Source organism: Oncorhynchus gorbuscha, linkage group LG16, assembly GCF_021184085.1.
Source record: "Oncorhynchus gorbuscha isolate QuinsamMale2020 ecotype Even-year linkage group LG16, OgorEven_v1.0, whole genome shotgun sequence".
NCBI lineage: Eukaryota > Metazoa > Chordata > Actinopteri > Salmoniformes > Salmonidae > Oncorhynchus > Oncorhynchus gorbuscha.
In genome coordinates this window covers 71,122,280-71,148,770 of record NC_060188.1, presented here as the reverse complement: position 1 = coordinate 71,148,770, position 26,491 = coordinate 71,122,280, and the positions used below count along the sequence as shown (strand labels likewise).

Sequence of the window (26,491 nt, the reverse complement as noted above, 5' to 3'; positions counted from 1 at the left end):
AGCTTTATGAGATCCAATGTTCAGAATGAGATTTGAACATCAATACAACAGAGAACTGGGAAACTGCCCTTTTCTGATGTGAAGATTTGCTGTGATCCATTATTTTATCTCAACATCTGACGGGCGTCAACAGAACAGCAGATGTATTAGAGAGACCAGGCCCTGCACTGTTTGAAGAGAAATATAACAACATTATTGCAAAAATCAATCAGACACAAGTACTGTCAAAGTGGATATACTGTACACTGTAGTACCACCAAATAATGTTGGAGACTACCTCGGCAGATAATATGCATAATTCACAAGGACATGAATAGGCCACTCACAAGGAAATCATTTCAAAAGGTGTACCATTTATGAAACACTAGACCATGCTAATGTGGTTTCTCACTCCAGTGTTCAAAGAGAAACTAAAATAAGAGCACCCTTACACACAGAGTAGACTTTTTAGTTTTCTAAGGCAATTTGCTTATCAAGGCATACTGTCACACATCACATTTGAAATGTGATTGTGATAATCCAATGTGCAGTAGTTGGTGTCTATTTGTTGATGTTCCAGGAATTTGACTGATCACATAACAGCAGGAAGTTAAATCACATTGTTTAATAGTAATCAGTATAAAACCTTCTCACTGACATTGATGCAGAAATAGTATGGTGTTGCAGGCAGTTTTCTCACAAATATACAGCATACTGATGTTCTCACACTTCTCACTTAACAACAGCTCTCTCTACTGGTAAAACAGAGTAACACGGACATGACATGATTTATGTGACCCTTCAACTGATATATTTCTCTGCATGATGATGAGGGTGATGCTCACTTTTAATCTGAAGTTCAGGTTGTATAACAATGCACTGCTCACAAAAAGAGAGGCTGTTGATGAACAATTGTATTACTTTATTGGGCTTTAACAGTGAACAGGCACTGATCCGCCCAAAATACAATAGAAACAGAAAACCGATTTCATATGTACAGGTTAGCTAGAAACACAGATATGGGATAATATTTGTTTTTAGAACAGAATTAATTAGCACAGTTTCAAAACAATCTCAGAGAAAAATAAATGTTATTAGAACTAGTGCAAAAAGTTCTAAACAATGAAGCACAGTGTATAAAATGGCATAAGAAGTATTTCCCTAACAGAATACAGGCTTAGGACACCAGTGTAGATGTATATCCCCTTTTCCTTTCTCTGATAGAGGTACAATTCCTTCATATTCTAGCAGGACGAGCAACAGCCATGACTGATATGAATGAAGGGTACAAGTGGCCTTTTTGGAAATAGGGAGACCAGACAATGTTTCACACGTTAGTCATACAAGGCAGGCAGGATTTTCAATCCCAAGGTATAGTTATCAACATGGTTGTCTCTTTTACAGTGTTTGGTATCTTCAACCAGTTTATAAATCAGCATGTCAACAATGTCTGTTAGATATTCAGTTACACACCACAGTCTGTCGTAAGAAAAATAATTATCTTTTAGCAATATAAACTAAAGAAACTAGCAGTTCGTTAGACACTGACAAAATTAGCACCTACTAATTCATTGTAGGCATTAAAAGGCTACAGTGATATTATATATTTTATTTAGGATAAATTAAGAATCTCATAAATGTCATACTTTTTTATATCATATTTTCAAATCCAAGTTCAATTCATATACATATACTCTGTAAAAACCTCTGCTATGATATAGTTTTTCAATAGTAAAATAGTTACAATAGCTTTGTTAGGACATAAACAGTATGCCTGTGTTGTGGTAGACCAAGGTCACATACAGTATGTGTTTGGGAGGTGAACCCAGGATTACTCTAAAACAATAGTTTTGGCTTAGAATGACTTTGTAAGATACAAATAATGTGTCAAATATATTTGTATTTGTGAATCAATTCGTCACATTGGAAGACATCTTATTTCAGCTTCCCAAAGACAAGCCCAAATGTAAAAAACGTTTTATTTTTAATAATACACAGATTATGCCAGGAAGAGAGAGGTCAGAATAATTGTATGTGATAAATCAGAAACACATGAGAACCATTTATATAGTTATACTCTAGCTCTTCTATACAAATAACAATACCGTGCCAACAGATGACCTTTATGAATAAAATCAAGGTGGATCTTTTTCATATGTCTGATATTTAGAATTTAGAAGTAATATATATATAAACGTTTTGGTTCTTTCCAAATAATCACTCTATTTCACATTGAGGGCATAGACACGCCCTAAATCTCTACTGTGACAGAAATTGTTTTTGATGATGCGACGCATTCGCATCTTGAAAATATTTTCTTAAACATTTAGCCGTGATTAAGGGCCTCCTGGTCCAATTAGCCATTCTGGGTCTTTGTTATATGTTATATGTGGTAAATTGTCTGTTTTATGAGTAAGAAATGATTGGTGTAGTTCTAATCCAGACAGTCTTCCATGGCACAATCATCTACCTTCTGTAAGCGATTAGACACCCAGGGGGAGTTTCCACTGGTTTCAATCAGCTTTGCATAGACACATGTTCCTCCACAGCATTAATAGTATACCTCTGACATCTATCAAAAACAACATGGTTTACCTTCGGTTAGGATCTGTAATCTAATATTTGCATGAAATTATTCTGCTTGGTATATGACAATGAGGGTAGTGTTACTGAGAATAATAATAACTATATTTACTGTAAGCCAAACAAAGTATTTCTCGCGAGTATACTATTGGCTTGAAAGATGTAATGATCACCTGATTTCATGTGTTGGGTCATATAAATTAAATTGCTGACTTGTTCACACACACACACACACACACACACACACACACACACACACACACACACACACACACACACACACACACACACACACACACACACACACACACACACACACACACACACACACACACACACACACAAAACTAATCAAAAATAGCTTACAAGCCTGCAACTCACACTTTCCCAATTGTGCAATTCACAAACTCAAACGCGTACGTAACTCCCCAAAACCATCACTCAACGTATTAAATAGAGTGGTGATAAGTGAAAAAGGCCATTTGTACCCAAACCCTTCTTAGAAACAGCATTCAGTACCTCTTTCAGCATGATGGGAGACCCGCCTTTTTCACCATGCCCTCTCATGTCCTCCTTACACGTGAGATATGGCTGGCTCTCAGTTCCGAAGCCTTATCTACCTCCATATCCCTCTGTGTTGCGGGAGGGGAGGGCCCGTGCTTCGCCACTCCTCTAGTGTGGTGGAGGGCGAAGAGGTATACCGACCTGTAGCCTTCCCTGGAGTGGTGTATAACCTCCTCATTCCTGATGTCCTGTGGAGGGGACTGGATGGAGAGAGAGGGTTATAAACGCCTCACTCCTCAGGTAGTGGGAAGGAAGGGAGTCTCTGTAGACTGGAAGCCGGGGGGGGGGAACAGTAGAAACTCTTGTTCATCATCAGTCACTCCTCTCGGGCAGAGCTCTCTTCCAGGGGCAGGGGTACCATGGACTCCAGGCCCACAGCGCCACTGCTCTGGACAGTGGAAAAGGAGACGACAGTGTGCAGCAGGATGAGAACCAGAACACACAGTCTGAGTCTGCTGCTGCACAGTCGCAACGCAGCCGACACAGGTGGGGAGCTGCGCCGCTGCCATGATGATGACCCCGGAAGCTGGGTCAGGGCACACGCCGCCCCCACAGAGGGGTCGCAGCCCCTCCATCTGACGTCACAACACTCTGGGTCTGCATTGGTTAAATGGTTTTCTAGTAGCCCTGCATCACACACAGAGAAGAAACAGATTTAAGATCCAGATGATCTTATCAGATGACAAACAAGTTACAGTCCCTGTGAAATTATGGGAGGTGAGCGAAAAATAGCAACACAAACAACAGAATGTCACTGAAGGCCCCAATCATACTGTACCTGCACAGATGAAACTGGATTGTCCTCCATAGACCAAGTCATCATTGTCTGGTAACACAAAGGGGCACATGGTCTGGACCTCCAGACAATATTGCTTGCAGGGAATCCTGTGTTGACACTGGCTCTGGGTGGCGTTGAAGTATTCTGAGCATAACCAGGCTTTGTAGACTGACTGCAAGAAAAGAGCACAGCGCCTGGCGGCTTTCACACACAGCAGGGTTTTTGTCATAGCAGTGCCTGAGGTGATAATGGGTGTAATTGAGGCTAATGGATGGACATTAAAACCATTTCTACAGTATTAGCAGCTATTACAAACATCTACTATCTTCTGCTGAGGTGGCCATAAGTGGACAGATGATAGTAATTGGGCTGACTACAATGCAGGAAAACCTTGTCAAAACCAAGTCAACCCAGTATACACTTCATCAACAGTTTGCTCTCAAGGCTATAACCACAGAACCATATAGTGAAACTAACTGAATCAGCATATGTGGTAATGCACAGTGAAAATCACTGTAACAAGCAATGTATGGGGCCAGCAAACTGGAGCACAGTATTATGTATCTAAAGGAGATCCAGGGCATATCTTCAACCTACTCAGAAAGCTCTTCACCGGGTCCTGTGTATAATAAAATAAGAGAGATAAATATAGCTGTTAATATGAGCAAGTTGGCAGCAGCTCGCCATAGACAGATGCACAGGAAGCAGGGCAGCAGTGATGTAGACAGAGGACCACAGCAGTTTCTTCACCTCTGCTGTGGAGCCAAGGGCTACTGCTGTTAAGGCAGCAGGATGAGCCAGAGCCTCTTTCACAGTCATTATATTTATCATGTGGTCAACCTCCCATCGGTATAGTACACACAACACTACAACCCTCTTTTGCTCTATTCACAAGAGGATTAGATGATGCTTATCCAGTGACACATCAACCCAAGGAGATGGGGGTTAATCTAAAGGACTAAAGTCACCTGCTCCACCAAGAATAAACATGGTAGATCGCTAGAGGAGGATACTCAACATATACTCAATTATTTTCTCGCACAATTAAAACACACTACATTGCACACTATTACACCTTAGCCCAATTTTCAGTATGTCTTCCTCTGCGTGCTTCCTCGGTTAACCTTTCAATTACGAACTCCTGACAGACACAGATATGAGAGAGGAATTCCCTGACTACATTTCCATACACGTTAACCTGCAGTATATTGCTGACAGATGGTACGCTGGAATTGTGTTTTGAGAATGACAAAGACCATCTAGGGACTCAGCAACATCCTCAAAAACAAGGGGCCTCAGAACTGAACTCATCTGAATAAATAAGTTCAAACCACAGAAGTTGACTCTGTAACATAAGATGTGATCAAACATTTTTGTACTGTATGTACAACCTATTGCAAAACAATACGAATCCTGTAATAAGAAATAAAATACTTGAGAGATGAGGGTAGAAACCATCAATAATATTCCAACTTTAGTTTCTGACATGTTTAGCATTAAAAGCTACTGAAAAGCACATGATAATAAACCCTAGTGCATGGTGACTGACAGTAGCTGGCAGAGAAAGGAACCAATGACGGGTGGGATAAATAGATTTGAGGTGTAATCAATGAGCCTCCAGCGAGCACTGATTCATTCAATCTCAATCTGGGATTAAGTTCAAAAGCCCTTCAACCTCTTCTTGCGATGCCATGTCTGCAATCTGTACAAAGACTCAATTTTATACGGTTGAACTGGGGACAATTTATCTTCACTGCACACAGCAATCAAAGATGGCGACTATCACATTCGTGCCAAATTCAAACCCTGTTCACGCTTGTGTGCTCCCCACTAAATTATGAAGTTCCCCTATTTTGCTACTGATTTTAAACACGTGACTATGGAATATCAGTTCTGTGTAATTCGAGTGGAGTTCTCTCCTCCAACTGGTGCATTGTGTTTGTCATGTGTTTGACACTGCTTTTCCCTGCTTTTCACTGCTTTTTTTAAGAGTCATGAAACACTGGTCACTTTAATCATTTGTACATACTGTTTTAGACATGTTATATGTATCCTGAACAAAAATACAAAACGCAACATGCAACAATTTCAAAGATTTTACTGAGTTACAGTTCATATAGGGAAATCAATCAATTGAAATAAATTCATTAGGTCCTAATCTATGGATTTCACATGACTGGGAATAGAGTTATGCATCTGTTGGTCATAGATACCTTTAAAAAATGTAGTGGCGTGGATCAGAAAACCAGTCAGTATTTGGTGTGACCACCATTTGCCTCATGCAGCGTGACACATCTCCTTCGCATAGAGTTGATCAGGCTGTTGATTGTGGCCTGTGGAATGTTATCCCACTTCTCTTCAATGGCTGTGCGAAGTTGCTGGACATTGGCGGGAACTGGTACATGATGTCATAAACAACGATCCAGAGCGTCCCAAACATGCTCAATGCGTGAAATGTCTGGCGTGTATGAATAACTGACATTTTCAACTTCCAGGAATTGTGTACAGATCCTGGCGACATGGGGCCGTGCATTATCATGGCAGCGGATGAATGGCACGGGCCTCAGGAACTTATCCTGGTATCTCTGTGCATTCAAATTGTCATCGATAACATGAAAATTGTGCTTGTTGTCCGTAGCTTATGCCTGCCCATACCATAACCTCACCGCCATCATGGGGCACTCTGTTCACAACGTTGACATCAGCAAACGACTCACCCACACGACACCGGTACAGTTGAAACCGGGATTCATTTGACAAAGGCCTGTGAATATTTTGTTATGATAATAGTCTGCTGTAGCCATTGTAGGCTATAATGTTTGTCTCTGTGTTGGGTAAAAGAGGCTACTAATTCATTGGTTAAGAGCACCCCTGCTCATTGTGGTTTAGCTCATGACGTGGCACTAGGTATTTCTACCTATTATAGCTCTGCCAGTCTTCTGTAGTGTTTGAGAGCGTTGATGTGGTAGGCCACTTTTGTTGCTATGCTCGTAGCCTGATTCTAGGCCAGATCTAGTTTAGATTATTTTAGCTTTGATTTTGATGTCAGAACCTGTCCAAAAATGTCATTGTTCGTGTGTTTTTGTAAGTACTTTCGCTTATTTTGTGGACATTATTATTTATTCTGACCACCACTACCATCACTCAATTGACTTGTGAATGAAATTATATGTTTTTCCTTTTCTTATCCTTAGCCTGCCTCCCCAACCGCAACACACATTTACCTTTTCAAAGCCTGAAAACAGCTGGAGCATTATAGCACTTGGAGATTTTGGATAATGCCTCTGGAAAACTTATATCTAGTAACATTAAGTTGACTTCTCTCTGTAACAATATCAGAATGATGAACAGACACAAAGTAAATGCCACCTATGGCCACCCCTGAGTTCACTACCAACACTGTAGAGGCCAGCTTGATTGATGCTGACATACAGTTGAAGTCGGAAGTTTACATACACCTTAGCCAAATACATTTAAACTCACTTCACAATTCCTGATATTTAATCCTAGTAAAACATCCCTGTCTTAGGTCAGTTTGGATCATCACTGTATTTTAAGAATGTGAAATGTCCGAATAATAGTCGAGAGAATGATTAATTTCAGCTCTTTTTTATTTCATCACATTCCCAGTGTGTCAAGTTTACATACACTCCATTAGTATTTGGTAGCATTGCCTTTAAATTGTTTAACTTGTGTCAAACGTTTTGAGTAGCCTTCCACAAGCTTCCCACAATAAGTTGGGTGAATGTTGGCCCATTCCTCCTGACATAGCTGCTGTAACTAAGTCAGGTTTGTAGGCCTCCTTGCTCACACACCTTTTTTCAGTTCTGCCCACAATTCTTCTATGGGATTGAGGTCAGGGCTTTGTGATGGCCAATACCTTGACTTTGTTGTCCTTAAGCCATTTTGTCCCATCTTTGGAAGTATGCTTGGGGTCATTGTCCATTTGGAAGACCCATTTGTGACCAAGCTTTAACTTCCTGATTGAGAAGTCGCTTCAATATATCCACATTATTTTCACCCCTCATGATGCCATCTATTTTGTGAAGTGCACCAGTCCCTCCTGCAGCAAAGCACTCCCACAACATGATGCTGCCACCCCCGTGCTTCATGGTTGGGATGGTGTTCTTTGGCTTGCAAGCCTCCCCCTTTTTCCTCCAAACATAACGATGGTCATTATGGCCAAACAATTCTATTTTTGTTTCATCAGACCAGAGGACATTTCTTCACAAAGTACAATCTTTGCCTTTCAGGTTATGTCGATATAGGACTTGTTTTACTATGGATATAAATATTTTTGTACCTGTTTCCTCCAGCATCTTCACAAGGTCCTTTGCTGTTGTTCTGGGATTGATTTGCACTTTTCGCACCAATGTACATTAATCTCTAGGAGACAAAACGTGTCTCCTTCCTGAGCGGTATGATGTCTGCGTGGTCCCATGGTGTTTTTACTTGCGTACTATTGTTTGTACAGATGAACGTGGTACCTTCAGGCGTTTGGAAATTGCTCCCAAGGATGAACCAGACTTGTGGAGGTCTACAATTTATTTTCTGAGGTCTTGGCTGATTTCTTTTGATTTTCCCATGATGTCAAGCAAAGAGGCACTGAGTTTGAAGGAAGGCCTTGAAATACATCCACAGGTACACCTCCTATTGACTCAAATGATGTCAATTAGCCTATCAGAAGCTTCTAAAACCATGACATAATTTTCTGGAATTTCCCAAGCTGTTTAAAAGGCACAGTCAACTTAGCGTATGTAAACTTTTGACCCACTGGAATTGTGATACAGTGAAATAATCTGTCTATAAACAATTGTTGGAAAAATTACTTGTGTCATGCACAAAGTAGATGTCCTAACCGACTTGCCAAAACAATAATTTGTTAACAAGAAATGTGTGGAGTGGTTGAAAACTAGTTTTATTGACTCCAACCTAAGTGTATGTAAACTTCCAACTTTAACTGTAGATCTACAGTGGACTCCTCTTGCCAAAGCAAACTGCACAAGTGACAAACACATAACAGAATCAATGGTTTAAGTTACATTTAGGCCTAAAGTTAACTTTAAATGCTGCACACAGTTGGATGAAGTCTACTCTTCAAGCTAATTGGGGGCTGTTTAATGTCTGCTTTTTAACAACCTTTCCATGGATTTTCTCATGACATCATGGCTTTGTCTGCCTTTTTTATTAGGCCTATTTAAAAAAAGTCTGCCCTCGGGTGTATTCATTAGTCGGTTTCTGTTGAAAACATTTAGTCTGTTGCAAAACATTTAGCAACAGAAACCGTTTAATTTATGAACCAAACGGGGAGGGACCAACATTTATTTGTCTAATAGTAACGGTTGTTTTCTTAGTCAACCGTTTACTCCAAACGGAAAACGTTTTACAATGAAAACAACAGTTTCTATTAGACAAATGAATGTAGGTCCCTCCCCGTTTGGTTCATAAATTAAACGGTAAACGGTTTCTGTTGCTAAACATTTTGCAACAGACTGAATGTTTTCAACAGATCCAACTAATGAATACACCCCTGGGCATCCCCAGTCAGTCGACAACACCCTTTTAAAACGAGGCCTGTCTTCCACACAGCAATCCTTTGCACAGTTAGAGACCACACAGCATGACATGGGTAGTCAAGTCCTATAAAATGTCTGTTTTTAATGTACTTCTTTGGGCATGGCTTTGCACATACTGCTGTATAGTCTACTACAGTCTTTCAGTCAATGCAAAAGTTGCCTGCAGTATTCTTTTCACCAGCAGATGTCCTCACTGCTACACTGAAATCCTGTTTGTGTCACCGGAAATCATACAGCATGGTTAACACCCAATGATTCAAAATAATTTCCTATAAAATGTGAAGAATCACAAACCCATAACTTATTTTCCAATCATAATAAAACTACCTTCATTAAACAACCTTTAGTGAGTTTGATGTGAACAGTTTTAACAGTCAGAAAGCAATCAGTAATTTTATAGAGCTGTGTAATTGATTGAGATGGCTTTCAGAGCGACAGCATTACATTAATGCATTGAATTCCTGGTCAAATAAACTTGGAGTACATTATGAGCCCAAACCCAAATCATGAAATGATGTTCTACATAAAGGTCATAGTCTGCCTGCTAGAAGGGCTAAAAGCTAGCTTGACTTTGATTGTGGTCTTTCACAGACTCAAGGAAAGCAGTGTGCTAACCTGACAACCTGGCTTTGTGTGGGTCTCAGACTAAGGAGTGTTAGCCGCTTGTCTGGCTCTGAATGAGGGCCTGTTAACCTGGCTATCCTTATACAGCCCAATGAGCTGGCTCTATTCCCGGCCCGGCTGACAGATGTACAGCACAGGGCTGCTCTAACAGGCTGGAGACAGTCAACTGCATGAGACCAATGATGTTTCAAGTGCTCAATAGAAAAAGGCAAGAGACACAGTGAAAAGAAGCCTTCTACCACTCCTACAGTGTTTCACATGCTGCTGTAACACGTTTCCATTCCAGTACAGAGTGTAGCTAAAGTGCAGATAAGTGATGTATTTAATGTAAGCTCTTTTAAAATGTGTGACAGATGTCTTGCGAATGCAGCAAGCATCTAGTATGTAAAGGTGAGGTAGAACGTAATGAGTCATATTCACTGTCTGCTGCAGGTCCTATATTTGGCCAGGACTGAAAGTGATGAGGAAAGCATCCAGAGCAGATTCAATTAAAGCAAAGTACGTCTGCACTGTTTTAATCACCTCGTTAAGCAGGTATCTAATCATGAACCTTTTGGAGTCAGTTCTATGGTGGAGCAGATGTGATTTGAACTATATTTTTCTCCAAGATAAGACCATAACTACCTCAATGTTGGGATGAACAGGCCACAGCAAAACAAGCCCTTTCTCATCCAGGTGGCAGAGTGGTCTGTAGCTCTTTTGGTAAAGCATGTGTTTGTTACTTTCAAAGCCAGGATAGTGGGTTTGATTCCTGGGACCATGATTACATAAGAATCTATGCACGCATGACTGTAAGTTGCTTTGGATAAAAGCGTCTGTTTAATGGCATATTATATTTATTCAGGACCTCTTAATTTGTTCCATTTATCAATTAGTCAAATCACGAGTTTTTCATCAAACATATGCAGTAGTTATGCTTATTCATTTCACAGTGCAAGAACCAGTGTGAGTGCCTCTCCTCTCCACTCCTGCCACTACACAGGGAAACCTGTCATTATGCACAGCTCAGGAAAAGAGCAGAGAGCAAGTTAAGAGCATGAGCCTCAAAGGTTCGCTTGGAGTTGCCAAAACAAGTCTAGAAATTCCTGGCATTAGAGTGTGTTGTATTCAATTTACCCACAGCTTATTACAGTATTGCCTACTCAATCTTCTACTATTTTAATTTCCCTCCTATACTTTTAGCTAGGATACATTTTTTAATCATTTATACAGTTAAGCCAGTTAAGAACAAATTCATATTTACAATGGCGACCTGTCAAACACATTAAAATGCTCCATGCCCGTGGAGCACCTGGCTTGCTGTTAAATCAATAGGTAACTTGTTGCTAAGGGGAGGAACCATACAACTCCAAATGAATTGTTCCAAGAGAATCATTTGGTATCTGTATCAGTTCTAACGAATGTGACCTCAGATCGCACTCAGTTAGTACAAAATACAGACCAGATTTAGTCCAACACATTTGAGACATTGACAAGCGATACCGTCAGGTATCTTATGTTGCAGTACTAACCAGTGGTAGCTTTAGTAGATCGGTTGTCAAGTATTTATGACCTATAGGGAATCTAGAATCCAAATATACTTAGCTACCCCATTTGGCTCCCTTTGGGACAAAAGCTATACTCTATGTTATAGTAATATATTATTGAAGACGATCTTAAGAGCTCTCACTCTCCAAAATAAATTCTCATCGCTAAAGGGGATAGAAAGTCCTGCTATAAGAGCTCTGTTTCTTTCTATATCTCTCTCCCAAATCTATTCTCATAGCTAAAGGGGTCAGGTGACAGTGGGCTTACACTGCAGCTCTATGGCAGCTGGGTTCCTTTTCAGTAACAGTGATGTGAAGCAATTATGCATGTATAAATTGGATGGAAATGGCCCAGCATACAGCTGTCATAAACATGTATCCTCTGAATAATCAGAAAGATCAAGTCTCACTGAAGACCTGGATCAAGGAACACCGTATTGTTGGAAAGAGAATACTGGCATGGGTCAGAAAAATGTATCAGGAATATCTGACTTAAATGATCACAAGAACCTGTTGTACATTATAACATTAGTTGATCACTTTCCCCCCTGCATGACTATACTACTGGAGTTGTATTACAGGATAATGCAGTGCTAAGCACAATGGCACATTAAAACATGATACACAGGAATGTGACACACATGTATCTGAATACTACAGTTCCTAATGGAGGTTTCCAGTCAGCGGCCAGAGTGGAGATACAGATACGATCAAGAGCAACAGATGCCCTAGTTTTGCCCTGTGTCTTCCATGTCGGTTGCCAATAGATGAGTCACTCTGCTTTCTCTGATGTCTACTTGCAATAGTGCTACTCCTTTTCCAGTGCCTCTGGGAAATAAATATATTTTCCCACGTGTATTGCTTGTAATAAACTGGTAATAGATGTGCTTTAGATATATCTCTCCCAAATATTCCAAAATATGCATTCAGACACTTCCATACACTACATGTACAGTAGCTAGATAGGGAGACCGGTAGGTTTCAGGAAGAGCCCTGATGTTCATTACATGGTGCATCAAGTCCATTAAACATCTGTTGTAGGAAGTTCTTGTTAATCAACGTTCACCGCAATAGCTGGTGTATTAAGACCGGTACAGTACCTCTGCTATGTACTATAAGTAGCATTAAAAACACAGACACACCTTTGGAGGTTTTGATCTGTTGGTTGATTGGCGTCTACAGGAGCAGGTGTTTGTGGCATACTAATCTCAGATACCTATGAAGACTAATTTTAGGATTAACTGTGAAGTTTCTGTCAGAAAAAGCTAATTGCTGGAGGAAGAATCTTTATTTGACTGCTCCTGAATATTGTATAATATGTTGGCTACAGATGATATTGCTTCAAACAGTTGTGTTGGCTCAAATCCTTTGGATGTCCCTCTGTTTTCTTATCTTAACTGTGAGATGTTTAATATTATTGACTCTACTTTCTCTGAAGAGTAAAATAAAATGTGTTACACTTCATGGTAGAACTTCAAACGCAATGCACCCTACATTTTCCAGGAATAATTTCAGCTTGAGTGGTGCCCATCTAATCAATGTGACAGTTTATGACAATTCTGGAATTTCTGATAATAACTTGAACAATCCTATCACCATTCACTACTTATCTCATCTGCACATGGTCAAAGTATCTAAATACCTGAAAAGTGACATTACCGGTAAACCCTTCAGAGGCTAGTTTAAATTGAAACATATCCTTTCTAATTGTGATTATTCTCTAAGCCATACAGAGGAAGGTTGCTAGGCAAAGACTGTGGTATCTATGGTAACTGTCCCGAGGGAAGGCTAGGAGCTTGTGAACTGCCAACCCTTCATTTGGACACACTCAGCTGCCCGGACAGCTAAATAAAGACAGAGGAAACAGATCATACAAACAGGGAGTTTCCTCCCACACATCACAGAATATAACACTGACTGACTGCAGCCATTTCATGGACAGAACATACCCAGGACCATACACATGGAGGAGAGCAGCTTAGCACATGCCACACATAGCCTACAGTGATGTGAGAGGTGGGGTGGCAGCACATTATGACCAATAGTAATGGGAATGACATTTTCATGTCAATTAACACAGCTACAATGTTATAGAACCATTGTCAAGATCTTTGGAATATCCTTGTGGAAAAGAAACGACACACACACACACACACACACACACACACACACACACACACACACACACACACACACACACACACACACACACACCCTCAGCGGAGGAACTAGTGGTCTGAATAACAGACAGTTGCTGTTCTGGAGCAAAATATCACAGAATTTCATATCTGAAGATGCAGTCTAATGTAACTGCTGCCCTCTGCCATATGAAGACATGAATGGGTGACAGTTCTACCTGTAATGCTGGAGTGTCCATAGATCTCAAACACCCCTGAATGGATTCATTCAAAATCATTAGAAATCTGGCATTCTGACAAAGGTTATGGTTAATAGATAGTAAATGATGGCAGTCAGCCCATTCCGCTAGATGCCACACAGAATAGTTTCAGCACAGAAGTAATAGTATACCGCTTCATGTTACAAATAGTGGCTTCATAAGAATTCAGTGTTACAAGTGATTTAAGTTGTAGACAAAATAATTGGCTTTGTCAAGAAAATTATGAGGAAACAAAACAATCTGGACAGATTGCTATGAGCGCTATGTCCCTTAAAGCAAAGGGTGGCTGCATGGGAGACGAGATGGAGAGTACAGGTCTCCCAGGTGGGCACCAATCAGACAGGGCACCTTGTGAGGGTTACACCAGCTGTGGGCAGAGAAGGCCATTACTATACTACACTTTGTTATCCCGGGTGGCCTAACACAGAGCAGTACCTCTTACTAAAGGCCTCAACATTTGTTTGATAGTCTCACAATGTCAGCAGTGGTAGAGACCATTGGAGGAAGGCCTATGGTGTGTGAATGGGCAGTTGAAATGATGAAACCTGTGTAATGAACCCCTATAGAAAAATGCTCAGACAAAATAAATCAGCAGAGGGATCTCTGGTATACACTGGACAATGGGAAATTAAGAGCATCCCTGTGTTAACGGAGCTCATAATGGACATGCCAATTCTGGAGTGAGGATGATGATTCATTGAGTCATGGTTCTGGACATCTTGTGCAGGCACAGTTATGGGAAGAGGAACAGAGAAAAAGTGAGGTATCTTAATTTAGTGTGTCTCTGATCCTTCTAGAGAGTCACATCCCCTTCCCCTGATAGGCACCCTGAGATCCCTACCGACCAAGCCCTCCCTAACCCGGACAATGCTAGGACCTCCCGGTCGCGGCCGGTTACGACAGAGCCTGGGCGCGAACCCAGGGACTCTGATGGCACAGCTGGCGCTGCAGTACAGCGCCCTTAACCACTGTGCCACTACCAGTACATCAATCTCTCACCATTCTTTTTTAAACTGCCCTTAGACTTGGATAATGTGTCATCATTTCATTTGATAAAGTATCTTCACCCCTTTGATACAAAGTTATTTGTGGAAAATCTTAAAATAAATGCAGATGGATACAAAAAATACATTAGTCATCAAGTGTCCTCTGGAGTTTTGTTGAAACTTGAAATGCTGATGCCAAAACCCTTTTAGTGCCTTCAGAAAGAATTCATGACTTATTCCACATTTTGTTGCGTTCTTGCCCAAATTAAAAATCTACAAACAATACCCCATAACGACAAAGTGCAAAAAAAATATATTGTTTTTCAAAATTGAGTGAAAATGAAATGCAGATATCTAATTTACACAGAGTACCAGTCAAAAGGTTGGACACACCTACTGATTCAAGGGTTTCTCTTTATGTTTTACATTGTAGAATAATAGTGAAGACATCAAAACTACAAAAGAACACATATGGAATCATGTAGTAACCAAAACAAAATCTAGATATTTTATATTTGAGATTCTTCAGTGGCCACCCTTTGCCTTGATGACAGCTTTGCACACTCTATGCATTCTCTCAACCAGCTTCATGAGGTAGTCACCTGGAATGCATTACAATTAACAGGTGGGCCTTATTAAAAGTAATTTTGTGGAATTTATTTTTGACAAGGTAGGAGTGGTATACAAAAGATGGTCTTTTACCAAAAAGGCTAAGTCCATTTTATGGCAAGTACAGGTCAAATAAGCAAGACACGAAGGTCAGTCAATGCAGAACATTTTCAAGTTTCTTCAAGTGCAGTCAGAAAAACCAAGCACTATGATGAAACTGTCTCTCACGAGGACCACCACAGGAAAGGAAGACTCAGAGTTACCTCTGCTGCAGAGGATAAGTTCATTGGAGTTCACAGCCTCAGAAATTGCAGCCCAAATAAATGCTTCACAGACACATCAACTGTTCAGAGTAGACTGTGTGAATCAGGCCTTCATGGTCGAATTGCTTCAAAGAAATCACCACTAAAAAGACACCAATAATAAGAAGAGACTTGCTTGGGCCAAGAAACACGATCAATGGACATTAGACCAGTGGAAATCTGTCCTTTGGTCTGACAAGTTCACATTTGAGATTTTTGGTTCCAACCGCCGTGTCTTTGAGAGATGCAGAGTAGGTGAACGGATGATCTCCGCATGTGTGGTTCCCAGCGTGAAGCATGGAGGAGGTGGTGTGATGGTCTAGGGGTGCTTTGCTGGTGACACTGTCAATGATTTATTTAGAAATCAAGGCACACTTAACCAGCATGGCTACCACAGCATTCTACAGCGATACGCCATTCCATCTGGTTTGCACTTAATGGGACTATCAATTGTTTTCCAACAGGACAATTACCCAACACACCTCCAGGCTGTGTAAGGGTTATTTGACCAAGAAGGAGAGTAGTGGCGTACTGCATCAGATGACGTGGCCTCCACAATCACCCGACCTCAATGCTATTGAGAAGGTTAGGGATGAGTTGACCGCAAAGTGAAAGAAAAGCAGCTAACAAGTACTCAGCATATGTGGGATCTCCTTCAAGTACTGTTGTAAAAGCATTCCAGGTGAAGCCGTTTGAGAGAATGCTGTGTGCAAAGCTGTCAAGGCAAAAGGTATCTACTTTGAAGAATCTATAATACATTTTGATTTGTTTAACACTTTTTTGGTTACTGCATGATTCCATTCCATGATATGATTCTACATGATTATTTCATAGTTGAAGTCTTCACTATTATTCTACAATAAATAAATACAATTTGACAGTTACTGTAAGTATTCACACCCCTTTGCTATGCCACTCGAAATTGAGCTCAGGTGCATCCAATTTCCTTTGATCATCCTTGAGATGTCACTAACTTCACTGGAGTCCACATGACACCAATTACATTTTTTTGGACACCATGAAGTTCAAGGAACTGTCCGTAGATCGACAAGGTAGAATTGTGATGAGGTACAGTGCATTCAGAAAGTTTAAAGACCCCCTCCCTTCTTACACATAGTTACTTTGAATCCATTTTAGAAAAAGTCTTTAATTGAAATGTTTTCCTCATCAATCTACACAAAATACCCCATTATGACAGGTACTTGGTATTTCTGATTTCAAAAAATGTCTTAAGTATTCAGACCCTTTCCTATGAGACTCTAAATTGAGCTCAGTTGCATACTGTTTCCATTGATCATCCTTGCGATGTTTGTACAACTTGATCAGAGTCCACCCGTGGTTCCACAGTTCCACAGGTGACAGTGCATGTCAGATCAAAAACCAAACCATGAGGTCAAATTAATTGTCTGTTGAGATCTGAGACGGGATTGTGTCGAGGCACAGATCTGGGGAAGGGTACCACAAAATGTCTGCAGCATTGAAGGCCCCTCAAGAACACAGTAGCCTCCATCATTCTTCAATGGATGAAGTTTAGAACCACAATGACTCTTCCTAGAGCTGGCCGCCCGGCCACTCTGAGCAAACGTCGGAGAAAGGCCTTGGTCAAGGAGGTCATCAAGAACCTGATGGCCACTATGACAGGAACTCTAGAGCTCTGTGGAGAACCATCCAGAAAGACAATCATCTTTGCAGCACTCAACCAACCAGGCCTTTATGGTAGAGTGGCCAGACGGAAGCCACTCAGTTGAAAGCACATGCCAGCCGCTTGGAGTTTGCCAAAAGGCACCTAAAGGACTCTCAGACTATGAGAAACAAGACTCTCTGGTCTGATGAAACCAAGATTGAACTCTTCGGCCTGAATGCCAAGTGTTACGTCTGGAAGAAACCTTGCACCATGTCTACGGTGAAGCATGGAGGTGGCAGCATCATACTGTGGAGATGTTTTTCAGAGGCAAGGACTGGGGTACGAGTCAGGATCAAAGGAAACATGAACGTAGCAAAGTACAGAGAGATCCCTGATGAAAACCTGCTTAAATGTGCTCAGGGCCTTAGGGGATCCTTTGCTTCAATCTTCCAACAGGACAACGACTCTAAGCACACAGCCAAGACAACACAGGAGTGGCTTTGGGACAAGTCTCTGAATGTCCTTGAGTGGCCCAGGCAGAGCACGGCCTTGAACCCGATCGAACAGCTCTGGAGAGACCTGAAAATAGCTGTGCAGCGGCACTCCCCTTCCAACCTGACAGCTTGAGAGGATCTGCAGAGAAGAATGGGAGAAACTCCCCAAATACAGGTGTGCCAAGCTTGTAGCTTCATACCCAAGAAGACTCGAGGCTGTAAAAGGTGCTTCAACAAAGTACTGAGTAAAGGGTCTGAATACTTAGTTCAGTTTTATTTTTAATAGATTTGCTAAAACCTGTTTCTGCTTTGTTATTATGGGTTAGTGTGTGTAGATTGAAGGAAAAAAACATTTAATTTTAGAATAAGGCTGTAACGTAACAAAACATTAAAAAAGTAAAGGGGTCTGAATACTTTCCGAATGCACTGTGTTTATTCCAAGAGTACATTGTTCTCAATCATTGGGAAATTGAAGAAAATATGGAACAGACTCTGCCTAGAGCTGGCATCCGACCAAACTGAGTAACTGGGCAAGAAAGACCTTGGCCAGGGAGGCAACTAAAAACCCAATGACCACTGACAGAACTACAAAGTTCCTTAGCTGAGATAGGAGAACCTGCCAGAAGGACAACAGTCTCTACAGCACTTCACCAATTTAGGCGTTTTCGGGAGTGTGACCAGATGGAAGACACTCCTGAGAAAAATGCATTCGACAATCCAAAATGTTACTCTTTGGCCTGAATGTATAGTGCCATGTCTGGAGAAAACCAGGCACAGCTCATCACCCATCTAACATCTTCCCTACCGTGAAGCATGGTGGTGGCAGCGTCATGCTATGGGGATGCTTTTCAGCTGCAGGGACTGGGAGACTGGTAAGGATAGAATGAATAATGAGTGGAGCCAAATACAGGCAAATCCTTGATGAGAACCAGCTTCAGAGTGAAAATGACAGACTGGGGCGACACTGGACTGGCTACAGAACAGAAATGTGAAAGTCCTTGAGAGGCCCAGCCAAAGCCTAGACTTGAATCACATTGAGAATCTGTGGAAAGCCTCAAAGATTGCTGTTCACCGCCACTCCCCATCTAACTTAACAGCGCTTGAGAAAATCTGCAGGGAAGAACATCTCTAAATCCAGATGTGCAAAGCTGAAAACATACTCAAGACAACTCAAAGCTGTAAATCGGTGCCCGGAGGGGCTTCTACATACTGTAGTATTGACTCAGGGGTGTGAATACTTACGGAAATTAAATACAATACTTAATTTTCAATAAATTTGCAAACATTTCTAAAACATGTTTTCACTTTGTCATTATGGGGTATTGTGTGTAGATGGGTGAGAGATTAAAACATTTTTTTAAATCCATTCTGTATTCAGGATTTAACATGTGGAATAAGTCAAGGTGTATGAATACTTTCTGAAGGCACTGTAAGACATCATCCTATCTAATTATTGAAACTGGTTCATGGAGAGATTGTTTCTGAAAATAAAACTGCCCCAATTCTGCAGTCTTTTAAAAGGGCCTTTATATGAAGCCCAAGTGTAATAAAAGTAATACAACTTTCATAACTAGCTATATTTACAAATATATTTTCAGGTGGACACCTCAGACTACACTATTAAATAGATTACATATGAGGACACAATATGTTGTTGAAACTTGTCACCTTAATGAGGAAAAACCTTAAACTATCATTCATACATTATTATTTAACCAAATGAAATGGAATAAACTAAATAAATTAAACCAATTGTAATGAATTCTATAAATGCAAAGCCAAAATCATAAAAATACAAACAAACAAGATCAGCTTTTACTTGAAAACCTCCAATGTTAAGCATGGAATTGATTAACTGCATAAAACAAATATCCCTTTGTTTAGGTTTTGTTTACAGTAGAAACAGTCATTCTCCCTGTGGTGCCACTTTCATCTGTGAGCACATTTATAATATTGCCAACCAGGACAACGGAGGGAGGCCACATTACACAGCTGATGGAGCCCATTCACCAGGGTGATAAGCAGGCAGACAGCATGGCCTTCCGTCAAGGCAAGCACATCAGCAGTAGGACCCTGGAGGGAGTCTTCACTGCTTTCAGGAAGAAGGGAAAAAAGATCCGGGCAACGACCTTATCAGCATGTAATTCACAACGTTAAGATTACTATTATTATGACTTCCATCTAGGATAAATGGAATGATTTCCCAATGCAAGATGTCACTCCTTATACTGCAAGTATTCACAGCACAGATGTGATGCAGTATGCTTGTTCCTCAATGCATGGGGTGAATATGGATGACCGCATGCTTATGAAAGAGATGGTCCAGGCTAACACCCTTTTATTGGTCATATGATGCCAATCAGAAGCCAATGGACTGGACTAATACTGGTGGTGTGGGTATGTGACAACCCTTTCGTAAATCCTTTAGGAAGCTCCAGCTTGCCTCATTGATGTTCTAGAATGCTGAGAGTCAACTGCTTTATACTCTGAGCCAGCTATGTTACTTCAAAACCCAGCCCTGTCTGTTCCAAACTACCATCCTTTACATATTCCTAGGTTAACAGGTGCATATGGGGTCAGATGTGACATCCAACATCATATACACCTGTTTACATTGAAGCAAAATACTCCTAGGTTATGGATGTATATTTGATGATGCAATTAGTAAATACACATTCGCACGAATAACGGAAAGCAATATATTGCTGAAAACGTGTATGAAGATTTGTGTGAAAAGAGATTGATATGGGTAAAGAATGCGAGTGTCAGGGGTAAATATTAATATACAGTACTCATTAAGATTATAACATTTTCTTTACTTCCTGCAATGGGAAATAGATTTCAAAGCAGCTTGGTGTGGTGGCTGTACTATCATATCTAAAAGCAGAGTGCACAGCTGCTGCTCCTGTTATTCCGTGAGAAAGCTAATGTCACATAAGATTAACAGTGATTAAACATTGATTTTGATTTGACACACTGCTAGGGTGTGTTTACTGGCTGCCTTTGTGCAGCAGCAGCAGAAGGGGAATCATAAATAATTGACCATATCATATTTTTAAAATAGTGAGAGCTGGTCCAATACATTAGCAAATATGTAGAATCAAAGCTAACAAATATCCTACACTACTCAGATAATGATATGGTAACAGGAAAGTACTGTGACTGAATATTAGGATAGGCCAACCGGTTAAACTGAACTGGTGAAATGTGCACAATATGTACGGACAGAGCAGTTTTACAGAACACAAAGCAGTTGTAATGTTTTAAGAGTAAATGTGTATGACTCAAGGCAAAAGACAGGTAGGCACAAGGACAATCCCACTCTAATCCACTGCACCTAGGAAATGTGTCCATTCTTTAATGTAAAGTATTAGCCAGTATACATAACAGCTTAGACTTGACACTCCCATGTTAAAACATAACTGAATGTTATCTGTAGATGCACCCACCAAGATGTTGACATCATCCATAACCATAAGGACATAACCATAAGGATTTCAGTGTTCCGTCACCAAAGAAGACTGATCTGTAAGGTCACACTGAGAAAAATAAGATATTTGTCCTTGGAAAGAGCAATAATTCTGTCAAACGGGAATGCTTACGGGACTATTGGACAAGGGCCTGAAGAGACAATCTGAAATAACAGCAACTCTAGCCTACATAAGAGGAGAGATAAGGAATTAGACTGTGGGCTGTCAACTCCTATCTATCTCTATTTTATTTTACTACTGCAACCAACATAAGTCCAGTGTAGGATCACACAAACAAGAACATCCACAGCAAAATAGATCAGAGAACTAAACAGAATCTGACAGCAACATCTTCTGACCTAAAATATTTCAGTTCATGGCCCTACTCACATAGACCTTTCTGGTTGTTTACTAGTGAAACACAGAAGCCGTGTGGCTTTCTAGTAAATAAATAGGCTCACTGTACATGTACTGACCAAAAATATAAAAAACAACATGCAAACATTAAGATTCTACAGTTCATAAGGAAATCAGTCAATTGAAATCAATTCCTTAGGCCCTAATCTATGGATTTCACTTGACTGGGAAGACAGATGTGCATCCGTTGGTCAAAAATACCTTTTAAAAAAAGGTAGGGGCGTGGATCAGAAAATCTGGCAGTATCTAGTGTGACCAACATTTGCCTCATGCAGCAAGACACATGGCCTGTGGAATGTTGGCCCACTCCTCTTCAATGGCTGTGCGAGGTTGCAGGATATTGGCGGGAACTGGAACACTGTCATACACTATAGACCCAGAGCATCCCAAACATGCTCAATGGGTGACATGTCTGGTGGTGTATAAAGGCCATGGAAATTTCAAGCTCCTAGGAAATGTGTACAGATCCTTGCGACATGACACAGTACAGCTGAAACCGAGATTCATCTGTGAGGAGCACACTTGTCCAGTGTGCCAGTGACCATTGAAGGTGAGCATTTGCCCAATGAAGTCAGTTACGATGCCGACCTGCAGTCAAATCAAGTCCCTGGGGAGGAAGACGAGCACGCGGATGAGCTTCCCAAGACAGTTTGTGCAGAAATTCTTTGGTTGTGCAAACCTACAGCTTCATCAGCTGTCTGGGTGGCTGGTCTCAGACAATCCCGCAGGTAAAGAAGCTGAATATGGAAGTCCTGGGCTAGCGTTGTTACACGTGGTCTGCAGTTGCAAGTCCGGTTGGACGCATTTCCAAATTCTCTAAAATGACGTTGGAGTCATTTTATTTGTATTATTTTACCTTTAACTAGGCAAGGCCGTTAAGAACAAATTCTTATTTTCAATGACGGCCTAGGAACAGTGGGTTAACTGCCTTGTTCAGGGGCAGAGTGACAGATTTTTACTTTGTCAGCTCGGGGATTCGATCTTGCAAACGTTCGGTTGCTAGTCCAACGCTCTAACCACTAGGCAGGTAGCCGCCCCGGTAGGTAGCCTAGTGGTAGATAAATGATCATTACATTCTCTGGCAACGGCACTGGTGGACATTCCTGCAGTCAGCATGCCAGGCTGTATCACAACTGGCAGTGATTGGGAGTCCCATAGGGCCGTGCACAATTGGCCCAGCGTCGTCCGGATTTGGCCGTCAACTGACTTGCCTCGTTAAAAAAATATATAAATTGAACCTTTATTTAACTACCTACACACTCCCTGAACTTGAGACATCTATGTCATAACAGTGGCCTTTTATTGTCCCCAGTACAAGGTGCACCCGTGTAATAAGCATGTTTAATCTGCTTCTTGATATGTCACACTGAACAGGGATTTACACAAATATATGCACAACATTTGAGAAATATATTTTTGTGTGTGTTTGGAACATTTTAGGGGGGCTTTTATTTCAGCTCATGAAACCAACCCTTTCCGTGTTGCGTTTATATATCTGTTCAGTGTACATTCATCTCAAATCCTAAAGTAAATTAATTGTTACTAACCAGGCTATTTTAATACAGGAATACACCAAATTATTTTCTATTTCACATGTTTTTCTGCATTTTGGACAATTGTGATTTGTTTTTCTGCATTTTGGACAATTGTGGTTTGAAAACATGGAATGGAAGGCCTGCTGAGTGAAAGTTGCTGTCCCCTCTAGCTTCTAGCTTCTGCACTGCAGAGACTACTGTTGGGACAGATTGATTTGGTATAATACAAAACATTAGGTGCGCTAGAGGCCACATCCACGCTAAAACCACTCAAACCAATCAGCCACCCTGTCAGAAAGCATGAACTCTGTAGTCCCATGGTGCCTCCACTTGTCTGGGATAGCAAATCTGCCATAACACAGGGTGTCAGTAGGGAGGGGACACATGTCACCATGGTACAGTCTAGTGAAAGAGAGGGGGGGATCTGTTTGGATAGGCTTCCTTAGCTGACAGGTGTTTCTACTAGATGCTCATTAAAAATAAAATGTGAGTGTGCCACACTTGGAGGGCAACCGATGTGCTCTGCTCTACAAAAGGTGACCTCGATACAAACTTTTAAGACCGTCTTGTTTAAGAGGAAGGCAGGGTTCCTTGCTTGTTTTTGATATTTATTCCACACAGATCTTACAACAAAAAAAACATGATAAAAATTTACAGTTTCACATGTGAAATCACATTGTCATATGTGAAATAGATGTTTCCACATGCTGAGCTTAAATTTCACGTGAAACCATATTTTCACATGGACTAATTTTAGAGTTCACATGTTAAAATAAATCAAATAAGATACCTGCACACTGCTCTTGCTAATATCACTGCTCTTTATTAAGCTTACCAATCGGCCTCAAGGCATTCATAAGAGCTCTGTGCGCAGGTTTCTTATTTTTTCTCATCTTATTCAGTTGTTACCATGCACCTGCAACAAACGTAGCTCAGATGCACGAGTGCCTTTTGAATAAGGGTTCAAATGTTAACACCACCTTTACACATGTGAGAAAAATAACATGTTCGTTTTCACAACTTACATATGAATTGCAGTTGCATATGTGAAGTTTGCGGTTTCAAATTTTAAACACATTCTCATGTGTAAATCTCACGTTCATATCAGGTATGAAGGTAAGACCCAGATGCAGACAACGTCGAATTAACAATGGTTTAATAATCCAACAGGGGCAGGCAATAGACGGGTAAAGGCAGGCAGGGGTCAGTAGACCAGAGGTGGGGCAAAGGTACAGGTCAGCTGGCAGGCTCAGGGTCAGGCAGAGTGGTCAGGCAGGCAGACAGTCAGCACAGGCAAGGGTCAAAACCAGGAGGGTGAGAAAAAGAGACTGGGAAAAGCAGGAGCTGAACTAAAACACTGGTTGACTTGACAAACAAGACGAACAGAGAACACCAGTATAAATACACAGGGGGAAACCTCCGGGAAGATGGGCGACACCTGGAAGGTGGTGGAAACAATCACAAAGACAAGTGAAACAGATTAGGGTGTGACAGTAACCCCCCCCCCCCCCGGGGCGCCGCCTGGCGTCCTACCTGGGCGCATACCTGGTTGACCGGGGTGCCTGCGGTGGAAGTCAGCGATGAGGGCTGGGTCCAGGATGTCTCTAGCAGGGACCCAGCACCTCTCCTCCGGGCCATAACCCTCCCAGTCAACCAGGTACTGGAAACCCCTGCCCCGTGGTCAAACACTCAGGAAGCGTCTCGCAGTGTATGCCAGATGGCCATCGAAGACACAGGGAGGAGTGGGCCTGGAAACAGAAGACAAAGGGCTGTGAGACACAGGCTTAATCCTAGACACATGGAAAGTAGGGTGAATACGGAGGTTATGGGGTAACAAATGACTAACAGCAGTGGGGCTAATGACTCTAGAGATGGGGAACGGGCCGATGAAACGGGGGGAAAGTTCCCGGGACTCCACCCAGAAGGGCAGGTCCCAGGCAGAGAGCAATACCCTCTGCCCGAGCCAATAGCATGGAGCAGGGGTCCGGTGGCAATCTGCTTGTCACCTATACCTGGAAGTGGTCTTCAGAGTGGCCGGGGCTCTCTTCCAGGTACGGCAACAGCGGCAGATTAACTTCTGGGCAGAGGGATGACCAACTTCCTCATCTTGTTCGTGGAAGAGCAGAGGGTGATATCCCAAGGAACATCGAAGGGCGAGAGACCCGTACCCGTACAACTCAACCCATACCAGTTGCTGACTCCAGGTGGTACGGTTGGCGGAGACTAGGCAGCCGAAGAGTCGTCTCTAAGTCCTGGTTAGCACACTCCGACTGGCCATTGGACTGGGGGTGGAATTCGGAGGACAGGCTGGCCAACGACCAAATGAGTGTTCAGAATGCCTTCCAGAACCGGGATGAGAGCTGCGGACCCCAGTCGGAGACCATGTACACCAGGAGTCCGTGGATCCGGAAGACGTGCTGCACCATAAACTGGGGCGTCTCCTTGGCCGAGGGTAGTTTGGGGAGAGGGATGAAGTGGGCAGCTTTGGAAAACTGATCGACCAGTCAGGATGGCAGCGTTGCCCTCAGAAGGGGGAGACCCATGGTGAAATCCAGGGATATATGGGACCAGGGACGGTGAGGGACAGGCAGTGGTTGGAGAAGATCAGCCGGAGCTTGCCAAGGAGTTTTGTTCTGTGCGCAGACCGTGCAGGTGGTGACTAATGTGGCAACATACAGAACCATAAGTGGTCACCAAAAGCATTGTTGCACAAAGGCCAGGGTTCGACAAGAGCCCAGGTGACAGGCAAGCCTGGAGGAATGGGCCCACACCAGGACCACGGAGCGGACAGCATCAGGCACAAACAGACTTGTTATTTTGCCCCCGGACCTGTTTCTCCCGGACCCGTTTCCCTATACCCCCAGCTGAGTGCCACCGCTAGGCACGGGGTGGGAAGGATGTTCTCAGTCTCCAGGGTAATAACCGTGGGGTTATAGCGGCGAGACAGGCAACCGGCCTGAAGTTCTTGGACCCCGGCCGGTAGGAGGGGGAAAAGTTGAACCGGTTAGACAGCAGGGCCCATCTCA

General features: G+C 41.9%; 1 protein-coding gene across 1 annotated transcript in view; it reads right to left on the bottom strand.

Moving 5' to 3' along the window:
- Positions 1 to 607: 607 nt before the first annotated feature.
- The window catches only part of nalf2 (NALCN channel auxiliary factor 2), a 42,798-nt gene continuing 16,914 nt past the window's right edge, over positions 608 to 26,491 (bottom strand). Inside the window, exons 2-3 of the mRNA XM_046303718.1 lie at positions 3,905 to 4,076; positions 608 to 3,753 (exon numbers count right to left, since the gene is read on the bottom strand). Of these exons, the coding sequence (XP_046159674.1) occupies positions 3,443 to 3,753; positions 3,905 to 4,076 (483 nt within the window). The 3' untranslated portion in view covers positions 608 to 3,442. The remainder of the gene's footprint in view (positions 3,754 to 3,904; positions 4,077 to 26,491) is intronic.